The following is an 11,686-nucleotide window of genomic DNA, read 5'->3' as shown; positions in this document are numbered from 1 at the left end:
GCACCAGACTTGCTCAAATGGAAAAACTCAAAACTAATGAAAGTTGCGTACATATCTGAGGATCACGCTCGTAAATTGGCAGATTTTTTCGAATTTCCTACAGAGAACTGTGCCCAGATTCGTGACAGACAGCAATGCTGTTTCTGCGCAGCGATCCCAAATATAACATCAACTTTGACATAGAAACTTTACTTGGCACAAAAACATGATAAGGAGAGGTTGCTACAGTAGTAAACAACTTCCAAGACACAAATATAAAACAAAGTACTGTAGCAAAATAACACATGGGTTATCTCCCAAGAAGTTCTTTCTTTATAGCCATTAAGATGGGCTCAGCAATTTTGGTGATGCACCCGCAAGAAATAATATTTGAAGCAAAAGAGAGCTTCAAGAGGCAATTCAAAACACATTTGAGCCTAACATGCTTCCTATGCATAGGAATCTTGTAAATAAACAAGTTCATGAAGAGCAAAGTAACAAGCATAGGAAGATAAAACAAGTGTAGCTTCAAAAATTTCAGCACATAGAGAGGCATTTTAGTAACATGAAAATTTTTACAACCATATTTTCCTCTCTCGTAATAACTTTCAGTAGCAACATGAGCAAACTCAACAATATAACTATCACTAAAAGCATTCTTATCATGAGTCTCATGCATAAAATAATTACTACTCCCAACATAAGCATAGTCATTCTTATTAATTGTAGTGGGAGCAAATTCAACAAAGTAGCTATCAAATATAGGAGGTATATTGTAATCATAATCAAATTTATCCTCCATAACAGGTGGTAACAAAAGACTACTATCATTATAATCATCATAAATGGGAGGCAAAGTATCATCAAAATAAATTTTCTCCTCAATGCTTGGGGGACTAAAAATATCATGCTCATCAAAGCCAGCTTCCCCAAGCTTAGAATTTTCCATAGCATTAGCAACAATGGTGTTCAAAGCATTCATACTAATAACATTCCCATTATCATGCATATAAAGTTCCATGGGTTTTTTAATTCTTTCTTCAAACACATCATGTCCTAATTCAACTAGTGTAAACAAGAAACCAAATGTCGCAATTGCAGAGTCTAAAGGAAATAGCTTCGAGCACACACACAATGGCGCCGGAAAAGTACTGTTACCTGGAACCGAAATATGAGTGCCTTTTACCTTTCCTCCCCGGCAACGGCGCCAGAAAAGTGCTTGATGTCTACGGATGCTTCTATTCTTGTAGACAGTGTTGGGCCTCCAAGAGCAGAGGTTTGTAGAACAGCATCAAGTTTTCCCTTAAGTGGATCACCCAAGGTTTATCGAACTCGGGGAGGAAGAGGTCAAAGATATCCCTCTCAAGCAACCCTGCAACCACAAAGCAAGAAGTCTCTTGTGTCCCCAACACACCTAATAGGTGCACTAGTTCGGCGAAGAGATAGTGAAATACAAGTGGTATGAATGAATATGAGCAGTAGTACGGTGCCAGAAAAGTGCTTGGCGCGTAGTTGACGATAGTAATATTGTAGGAAGTAAACATGCAGTAGTAATGCAGCAGTAGTAACACAGTAAAACAGTAACAAGCAGCGATAGCAGTATTTAGGAACAAGGCCTAGGGATCATACTTTCACTAGTGGACACTCTCAACATTGATCGCATAATAAATAACTCTTTCTCATATGTGCTACATACACTCTTGTTTGATAATGAACATCATTCGTTGCGTAGGATTACACGAACCCTCAATGCCGGAGTTAACAAGCTCCACAACACTCGATATTCATGTTTAAGTAACCTTAGAGCATAATAGATCATTGCAAAATAAACCAAGAACTAACATAGTGCACGCACTGTCCACATTACACTATGAAGGAGGAATAGATCACATCAATACTATCATAATGACAATTAACTCCACGATCTACAAGAGATCATGATCATAGCCTACGACAAGAACCACACAAGGTGCACACACTAGCACCTTTACACCATGCAGGAGGAATAGACTACTTTAATAACATCACATGAGTAGCACATAACTAGTAGCGATACAAAGCTCATCATATGGATCTCAATCATGTAAAGCAGCTCATGAGATCATTGTATTGAAGTACATGGGAGAGAGATTAACCACATAGCTACCGGTACAGCCCCGAGCCTCGATGGAGAACTACTCCCTCCTCATGGGAGCAGCGAGCGGTGATGAAGATGGCGGTGAAGATGGCAGCGGTGTCGATGGAGAAGCCTTCCGGGGCACTTCCCTGCTCCGGCAGGGTGCCGGAACAGAGACTCCGTCCCCCGCATCTTGGCTTCGCGATGGCGGCGGCTCCGGAACTTTTCTCGTATCGTGGCTTCCTCTCGTAAGGGTTTTCGATGCGGGGGCTTTATATAGGCGAAGAGGCGGCGCAGGAGGGTCAAAGGGGCGACCACACCATAGGGTGGCGCGGCCCAGCCCCGGCCGCGCCACCCTATCATCCGGGGCCCACGGGGTCCCCTCCGGCGGCTCTCGGGTGTTCCGGATGCTTCCGGGCAAAATAGGAACCTGGGCGTTGATTTCGTCCAATTCCGAGAATATTTCGTTACTAGGATTTCTGAAACCAAAAACAGCAGAAAACAGGAACTGGCACTTCGGCATCTTGTTAATAGGTTAGTTCCAGAAAATGCACAAATATGACATATAATGTGCATAAAACATGTAGGTATCATCAATAAAGTAGCATGGAACATAAGAAATTATCGATACGTTGGAGACGTATCACTTCCTATGCCGCAGATAAATTTTAATCATTTGTTTTGGTTCAGACATGGATAGCGAGGACGAGATGATCCCAAAAATGATGGAGGAAGATGAAGCCTTCGACGACGACCTTCGGGATAATTTGTCGATCATCGTGTCCCTCCAAAACATTCTAGACGCCGACGCGTAGAAAAGGAAGAGGCCGCGCCGCGGAGGCTCAAAGCCGGAAAGAAAGAAGTCGAAGCCCCGGTAGAGGATGGAGGAGCATATCATGCTGCACAACGACTACTTCACAGAAGATGCAACACGGGCTGACAATTTTCGGCGCCGATATAGGATGAACAAAGGTTTGTTCATGAATACCCTCAATGGCGTTCGAGAGTTCGACCCCTACTTCAAGCTGAAGCACGACGCTATTGGCAAGGTCGGGTTCTCGTTGATTCAGAAGTGCACCGTCACCATGAGGATGCTTTCATACGGAGCACCTGCCGATACACAAGACGACTACCTTCGCATGAGTGAGTCTACTGCCATTGAGTGGATGTATAAATTTTGCCGACCTATGGTGGAAAAGTTTGGCAAGTACTATTTAAGACGGCCAACTGAAGAAGAAACTGCAAGGATCCTGGCCTAAAATGCAGAGAGAGGATTCCCTGGGATGCTTGGAAGTATCGATTGTATGCACTGGTCATGGATGAACTGTCTGTTTGCTTGTCAAGGTATATACAAAGGGCGGCAATGATATTGTAGTGTGGTGCTTGAAACTCTGACAAATTATAACCTATGAATTTGGCATTCTTTTTTTGGCATGGCGGGATCACACAATAACATCAATTGTTGCAACAGTCTCCGATATTTAGCAAACTAGTGGAAGGTCATGCTCCATCATGCAACTATGAGATCAATGGGCATCAATATACCAAATGATATTATCTAGTCGATGGTATATATAAAAAATGGGCGACATTTATCAAAACAATCTCGGTTCCGTCAGGTTAGAAGAATTGCCACTTTGCTTCGCGGCAGGAGGCTTTTCGAAAGAATGCCAAGCGGGCATTTTGTTTGGTACCTTGCTTTAAGCTGGTCTCACGATCAAATATGGGCGGTGATGCAGGTTTGTGTGATCATGCACGGCATAATCATCGAAGATGATCGCAAGAAGGCCAGGACATATATTTGTCTCTATGAGTGGTGACCATCTTGGGTCAAAGGATTATCAGCAAATGCGTCTAGTTTAGCCCAACTTATTATATTTGCTTGGTTTGTTGTTGTTTGTTGTATTTTAATTTGAAATAGTTTTAAGAAATATATTTATTTGTGTGTTATGTTTAGTAAATTGGTTTGAAGGGCACAACTAGAAAGAGATGCGCCAAAATAAAGCCTCCTTTGAAGGGTTGGTGGTGGAGATGCTCTCTCACCCCGCCCAAACACAAAACAAGCAGCAGAACACTTGTCACGCATGCGCGTACTGCCCTAGCCATGAATGCAGCGACGGTTTTCACCAAAGTCCAAAAGCCTACAGGACCTAATAAAATCACCAAAGTCGAAAAGCTCCAGGACGAAATTAAATGTCAGCAGGAAATTAACTGCTACAGAGCTGTCTTGAGTACTACCTCCATGAATGCAGTACGATGGAGAGGATATACCTATTTGATGCTCGAGCAAAGAGAAGAGTTGTTTGTGGCGCTGACAAGTGGATCCCGCAAGATGTGGGATCCGCCTGTCAGCGACCCAAAGCCAGGAAACGTAAGGTTGTGCCGAAGTCAGATAATCCGTGCGGTCTAAAACGAACTGAAAAGCACGATGGCAATGGACATGTGAAGGTGCAGATGAGCAAGCGTAAACATGGACGATAATTAACATTCGCATAGATGAAAGGATGGCACCACCGTACACATTTCCTCACCAACGATCCAAGGTCTGGAAAACAAGCACAAGTGCCAGACGCTTACATGAGATAGCTCACCAACGACACTGAACTCTCTTCTCATTTCGCCCACGTAAGCAGGACTCGACGACAAGACCGAAACTTAAACACAACAGACACGAACACATCACCGCCACACCACAAAGGACCTTTTATTCTAGCGACACGGTAGCAGATCACACGCCGATCTCTACCAACTCCGGTGAGTCATGGTGGCGATGAATGCAGCTCCAGCGGCATGACACGTTTCTGCAAACACAAGCAACGATAAAGCACATTGTTAGTAATTTAATAATGGAAGAAAGAATGCGAAAAAGAAATTCAAAAGATGGCAGATGAGCCATCAGTTTCTACAGGCTTCGATTTTTCATGACGATGCATGCTGTTGAAGTAAAGCTGGTTAAAGTTTTCCAACAGCAAGGTTGCGCAAATGGGGGACACTTACACCAGGGGAGGATCTTCCAGCGCTGGTTGTCGCCCTCGCACCACTTCCAGAGCGCGAGCGCGGTGCCGTCGCGCACGCCGCCGTGGTCCTTGTCGCCGTTGAGGGCGTCGAAGTTGAGGTAGATGTTGTTGACCATGCGGATGCAGCGGAAGCCGGCGCCGACGTCGCGGCTCTCGGTCCACAGCACAGACTCGTCCTGGTAGTTTGGGTTGTACGGCACCAGCTTCACCTGTTGGGTTCATCATCATCGTAATCATTCAGTCTCGGCCTCAACACAGATCTTCACCCAACACAGCACAGATCTATATGTACACAAGTGAAGGATGCTTTACCGGGTGCCCCTCGCCCTGGGAGTGCTTGATGGCCTGGCCAGTGACCTTGTTGACGAGGGCGAAGGCAGGGTACCCCTCCTCGTCCTTGATCTTGTTGCTGTGCCTCATGTCCTTGAACCAGTGCTGGTGGTCGTCGCGCGGGTTGGTGGGCGCGAGCACGACCTCGCCGTTGCGGACGGTGGCGCTGAACCCCTCGTCGGCCTTGCAGAAGATGCGGACGGTGGGCTCGGAGGAGCCGCCCCCGCGGGGCGCGTTGGCGCTGCCGCCGCCGCCGGCGACGTAGGCCTCCTCGCCCCAGGGCAGGATCTTCCAGCTCTGGTTGTCGCCCTTGGCCCACTCCCAGAGGACGACGGTGGTGCCGTCGTGCACGCCGCCGTGGTCCTTGTCGCCGTTGAGCGCGTCGAAGTTGAGGCGGGTGTTGTTCACCATGCGGATGCAGCGGAACCCCTTGCCCACGTCGCCGCTCTCCGTCCACATCACCGACTCGTCCAGGTACTCAGGGTTGTACGGGACAAGCTTCACCTGCAGGCCCGAACAAATCATCACTCTGCCTCCTCCATTTCTAATCTAACTACTGTAAAATTTTCTAGATCTAGAAGACGAACAGACTACAAATCGTTGAATCGAAACAGGGAAATAAAACAGGGGAAATAAAAGGCGACGAACCGGGTGGCCCTGTCCGAGGGAGTGCTTGACGGCGAGGCCGGTGGCCTTGTTGACGATGGCGAAGGCGGGGTTGCCCTCCTCGTCCTTGATCTTCTGGCTGAAGCGCATGTCCTTGAACCAGTGCTGGTTCACGTCGCGGGGGTTGGTGGGGGCGAGCACGACGTTGCCGTCGCGGACGGAGAGGCAGTAGCCCTCGTCGGCCTTGCAGAAGAGCTTGAAGGTGGGCTCGCTGCCGCCGGCGGCGGCCGGGGCCTGGGCCGGCGGTGGGGTCTGGCCGTGGTGGTGGCCATGGTGACCGAACATTCTCGGGGGTTTTGGGGAGGGTTGGTTTGTGTGATCAACTCAGGAGGAAGATTTGTGACGGGGCGATGAGAAACTGCGTGGGCTTGGGTCCCATTATATAGAAGGGGACGCTCAATCGCCGCGTAGTAAACAAGAGAATCCGATGTGATTTGTGATGTTTCTCCACGCACTACTGGTGTCTACCGCGTGAATGGCACGTTAGTATGACATGTAGGGACCGCCAGTCGAACGTTCTGGATGGTAGCTGCGCACCGTCCATTTCTCTCAGGTGTCCATTTGCCGTTTAATCCTCAGTCATAAAAAGACACTGTGACACCGCAGTGAGGGCAAAATTATTATCGTCCGCACACGGGATGTCTTTATGCACAATTGTACCGTTGCAAATGAGTTTCTTTTGTGTACAGGTAATTTTTTTTTTCACAGCTTAGCTTAGGGACATGGATCCTCTGATCAGGGCTAGCACGGATTTTGGGTCACTGACATGTGGGGCCATGTGTATGCCCGGCCCCACATGTCAGTGACCTAAAGTCCGAGCACGGCACGATGGGCCCCACATGTTAGTGATCCAAAGTTAGGGCATGGTAGGGTTGCCCGTCAGAGGATTTTAATCCTTAGCTTAGACTAGAGCATCTCAAATGGATATTAGGGCCACCCGATAGAAATGAGGGCTCAATCATGGCCCTCAAACGGGCTTTGGGTCCTGCGTGACCTAAAATATCGCCTAGCGCACCATACTGACCCCAATCCACAAGGGGCTGCCTGGGGGGGCGGACATAAGCGGCAACTAGGTAGGCCAGCCCTACTAGTGACACAACCAAAATCTATTTTACATTCCTTTTTCTCCACTCCTGCCATTTTATTTCTCATGCTCGATGTTCTCCCGTTCACGCTCCCATGCCCTCATCACCCACACACGACATTTGTCATCGTCACTATGTCGTCGAAGCGGAAGGCGACATCAAAGACGGTGAAATGTTTGATGCCCTACAAGAAGTCTCTTACTCAGAAGCCAACGAAGATGCCTCAGGAGGCCTGGGAGAGTGTACGGGTACATTACCCCTAAGTGTGTTTTCGGTAATTAATGACAATTCTCTATAGACTAGTGTTTTCATTGTCTTTATATGAAGGAATATTGCATAGGTATTTCTTAAAGCCCATATGTTGGATTCAAGTTTGGATGACATGCATGAATATAATGTTATACCTTTGGTATTGCCATCAAGATCATTGATTTGAAGAGAAGAATATGATATGATCAAGAAGAAGAAATAAAGATGGAGTTCTTGTGTGAAACTCAAGTCAGCCATGTTCTAGCTTATGTGTTAAGCAATGAATGATCAAGATATTATGCTAGAGCATGAAGAGATACAATGCTAACCAAGACTAAGAGTAAAGATTGAATTTAAGTTGTTCTACACATGAAGCATAAAGATTGTACCACTTTGGATTATGTGATCTAGCTTGTGGGTGGTAAGCCTTGTCAATTATGCTTCATGAGCTAACCCACTATATATATGCATTTGTGTTTTCTATGTGGGTTAGGTATCTTTCGATGGGCATGCACCAAGAGTATGATCTCATATAGCCCATGAGAGGATGGCATCAAGCTTGGATGTCATCAAGGTTGTGAAGGGAAGTTCAAGATGTGTATATCGAGAAGATCATGCTTGAAGCTTGTCGTCCATTTGGTGATAATGGACTTGTGAAGATGTGCATCAACGGAGCTTTCCCATAGTGGTGTATGGGGAGCAATCATGAGTCTTCACGAAGCATCAATGATTAAGTGAGCATTCCGGCTTGAATGAAGCATGAAGCGTGATCATCAAGATTAAGCGGGATGCCCAAAGCAAAGGTATGATCTTGCTAGGTTTTCCTTTTACCGGTCTCAAGGTGGTTGTTGAGAGACCGGTTTATAGGATAGATAGCTGCACTATCAAAATAGGCTTTCAGTTGAGTAACTTGATCGTATCGTCTTAGGGAGCTCAATCATTTGATTCTTTGCATCTCTATATTGTTGTTGCTTCTCGGTGTTTATTTATTTGAGGCTCTTGAGCTTGTTGCTAGCTTTACAACAAGTTCAAGTTCATCTAAAATGGAATTCGTATGCATCTTCTATGCATAATGTTGTAGACCTTGTTTTTGTGATTTCAATGAGCCTAAGATCATCGAAATCGGAGTCCCGATGTAAATTTGTCGCATTTTCGATGTTTGGCTCGGTAGGCTGGGTGCTGCTGCCGGGTAGGTCGGCAGCCAGTCCGGCCTGTCGGCCCCAAACGGTTATATTTTGATAGGCTATAAAATGGGCCTTCTTCCCCATTGTTCTAAGGGTTCTTGAGCATATTTTTTATCACCATTGTTGAACCTCTTGAGCTTGCTTCCTCCCCTTTCCGTCCTATGATTTTTGCATCTTTTTAGGGCTTTGGAAGAGATCTATATCTACAATCCCCACCAAACAAATCCTCCTCTAAGTGACGAGAACTTCTTGGATCTAGATTTTGGAGTCATTGGTTGAGCTCCACCATTGTTCTTCCACTCTAGTTCCCCCATAGAATTTGTTGCTTTGGTGGTATTTGTGAAAGAAGAATTTGAGCATTTTTCTTGGTGTTCTTGCTTTGCATCCTTGCATAGTGTTGAGCTCTCCATTACGATTAGTTCGAGTGAAAGACCATGAGCTTGTTACTCTTGGAGGGTGACCTCCTAGTTGGCTTTGCGGTTGGTGCTCTGGTGACCTCTTCGTGGAAGATTGTGAAGAGGCCCGGGCTTCTCCTTCGTGGAGGTTGTGAAGTGGTTGTGAAGCTTGCCATCTCCGGAGTGGAGGAAAGGCTAACCATAAGGGAAAGACCTTTGTCCTTCGTGGAATTGGCTTGGAGAAGAAGGTGAGCCTTCGTGGCGTTCGGGAAACCTTCATGGTAGCCTACATCTCTCCAACGTGACGTACCTCAGCTTGTGTGGGGGAACACGGGAATATATCTTCGTCTCCACGTGCCTCGGTTATCTCTATACACGAGTTTACTTTCCTTGTTATCGTGCTTGAAGTACTTATTGACGTGGGCACTACCCTTCGGGTAACCCACATTGCCCTATCCTGTATTGACTAATTGGAGGCCCATGAAGACACCTGAAGGCGAGATGGGCCACTAGGACGGCGCACCAGAAGGTTCCTTGACGGGCAGGACAAGGAAGCGATCGAACAAGGAAAGATCGGATCTGAAACTACTGTAAACCTAGTCGTATTCGGTGAGACCTCTTGGGACCTAGCCTCCTATATAAAGGCCAGGAGAGGGGCTGCCGAAGGACAATCAATCTTAGCGATCTTAGCCAGCAAAAGATTAGAGCTAGGACACCCTAGCAATTAGCCAACTCGACGAGATCTCAGCCGAACTATTCGGCACCCCATTGTAACCTATTATCATCATAATCAAGAACAGACAGGCAGGACGTAAGGGTTTTACCTCATCGAGGGCCCCGAACCTGGGTAAATCGCTCTCCCCGCTTGTCTGTGAACCGATGTCTCGTGTCAGCTTGTAGGATTCCATCAACCCTAAGCCCCTATCGGAGGGCATTGGCGAGGAGTACCCTCGACAATTGGCGCCATCTGTGGGAACCCTGTCAGCACAAGATCGGTCATCGGCAGATCCAATCATGACACCAGCGGCTTCGCCAGCGACTTCATCAGCGATTTCATCGACACCATCATCACCAATCCTGGGAAGCCCGATTCGATTCGGCTCCTACGAGTTTACTCCGCACAGCGATTCCTCCCGCTCGAACTTTTTAGATCTACAAGGAAACATGGAGATGACCTTCGGCAGCGTCCACTACAACGTCAACGCAGAGGGAATCCTTCGATTGCTGGAATCCCCCACTTCCGGATCGACGAGTTCAAGCGCGTCATCGTCACACGACCTATCGGCTGGTCTGACAGGATCGACGTGCTCACCCGTGCCCTCGACTCCCCGCTCGGCGTCCTCCATGTCGGTAGGGTCTGACGATCCCACATCTTCGGAATTAACTTCGTACTACTGCTTGAACTGCAACACCAGGCACGGGCTGGGATCGAGCGACACGCCGTTCATCTGCAACGCCCAGTATTCTTCGGGAGAGGACAGTATCGACAGCATCATCCAGGGAATCACCCGAAGAACGGCACACCATCAGGTTTATGTCGCCAATAACACGGGAAACACAAGGCGCAGAGGAGACGAGGACCATACTCCCCGTTCCAGTAGAAGGGCAAGTTTTGAAAACAGTGCCAGCAACCGCGATAGCGATTACACCATCGCGGATGAGGAGTGGGCAGTAGCGAGGGCAGTAGTACTCAACAACACACCGCTCCCCGCAGGAACTTCGGTTGGAACCCTCAACGCTTATCGCTCTATACTAGAGAAAAATCGGGAGCACCTGTCGAAAGAGCAAGCCACCCTCAAAAGACGCCTATCTGCGGCAGATCGATCCAGTGAATGGCGAAGGGGCTCGCAAGGGAGTGCCTCCCGAAACACTCAGGGAACAGGCAAGCACCGGTCGAGACTATCCAGGCTTTCGAAGATGACGCCGCAGAAATAACGCCGAATCCGACTAAATCCTTTATGACTATGGATACCGCCGCATGCCACGGCCGAAAACCGTTGCGGGAGCAACGGCCAACCTCGCCGCATACCTCATCAACCAGCGCCCGAAGGATCCATGGCTCAAGCTCATCGAGGTGCCCCGGAGAGTCTCGCGATATTGGGGAACAACCTAGTCCCGCAAAAGGAAAAGACCACGGTACAAGGCAGTGGTTCGAAACATCATGCGAGAGATGCTCGGGACGAAATTACCCAGAGCAAGATCGACAAAGCAAGGAGACGACACGCCGCTAGGAAGGACAACGATAGCGATTCTTCGGATGAAGATCAGGAGTACGACGGCGAGCTCAGAGGAGCCGACTGTCTGAGTTACAAAATCCGTGAAACGATGCCGCCCAAGAAGTTCAAGCCTACCCCTACCGACGCTGCCAAGTACGATGGGCAGCAAGAACCAAGATCCTGGATAGATGACTACCTCGCGACCGTGATCCTGCACAAAGGAAACCAGATAGCAGCAATGCAATGCTTACAGCTCTACTTGAAGGATTCAGCGCGAGCCTGGCTAAGGGGGCTGCCGAAAGGTTCCGTTAAATCATGGGACGACCTAGTAGATGCCTTCGTTGCCAATTTCCAGGCAACGTACACTACAAGAAAAGTTCTGATAGACAACGTCTCAAAATCGTCCGCTAAGGGGTATTTTTCGTCGCCTATGGGCCTAACCCGACGAT

At 47.8% G+C, this 11,686-nt stretch overlaps 1 protein-coding gene across 1 annotated transcript; it reads right to left on the bottom strand.

Moving 5' to 3' along the window:
* Positions 1 to 4,816: 4,816 nt before the first annotated feature.
* On the bottom strand, positions 4,817 to 6,446 carry LOC124680698 (ricin B-like lectin R40C1). Its single transcript, XM_047215753.1, has 4 exons — positions 6,091 to 6,446; positions 5,425 to 5,946; positions 5,093 to 5,321; positions 4,817 to 4,896 (listed from the first exon to the last, which is right to left on the bottom strand). Coding segments are annotated over exons 1-4 (1,056 nt in total). The 5' UTR covers positions 6,394 to 6,446; the 3' UTR covers positions 4,817 to 4,894.
* Positions 6,447 to 11,686: the final 5,240 nt, after the last annotated feature.

Source organism: Lolium rigidum, unplaced genomic scaffold (assembly GCF_022539505.1).
Source record: "Lolium rigidum isolate FL_2022 unplaced genomic scaffold, APGP_CSIRO_Lrig_0.1 contig_25423_1, whole genome shotgun sequence".
In the NCBI taxonomy this organism is placed as follows: Eukaryota; Viridiplantae; Streptophyta; class Magnoliopsida; order Poales; family Poaceae; genus Lolium; species Lolium rigidum.
Note: the sequence above shows the minus strand (reverse complement) of the source record. Positions and strands in the feature narration are given on the sequence as shown.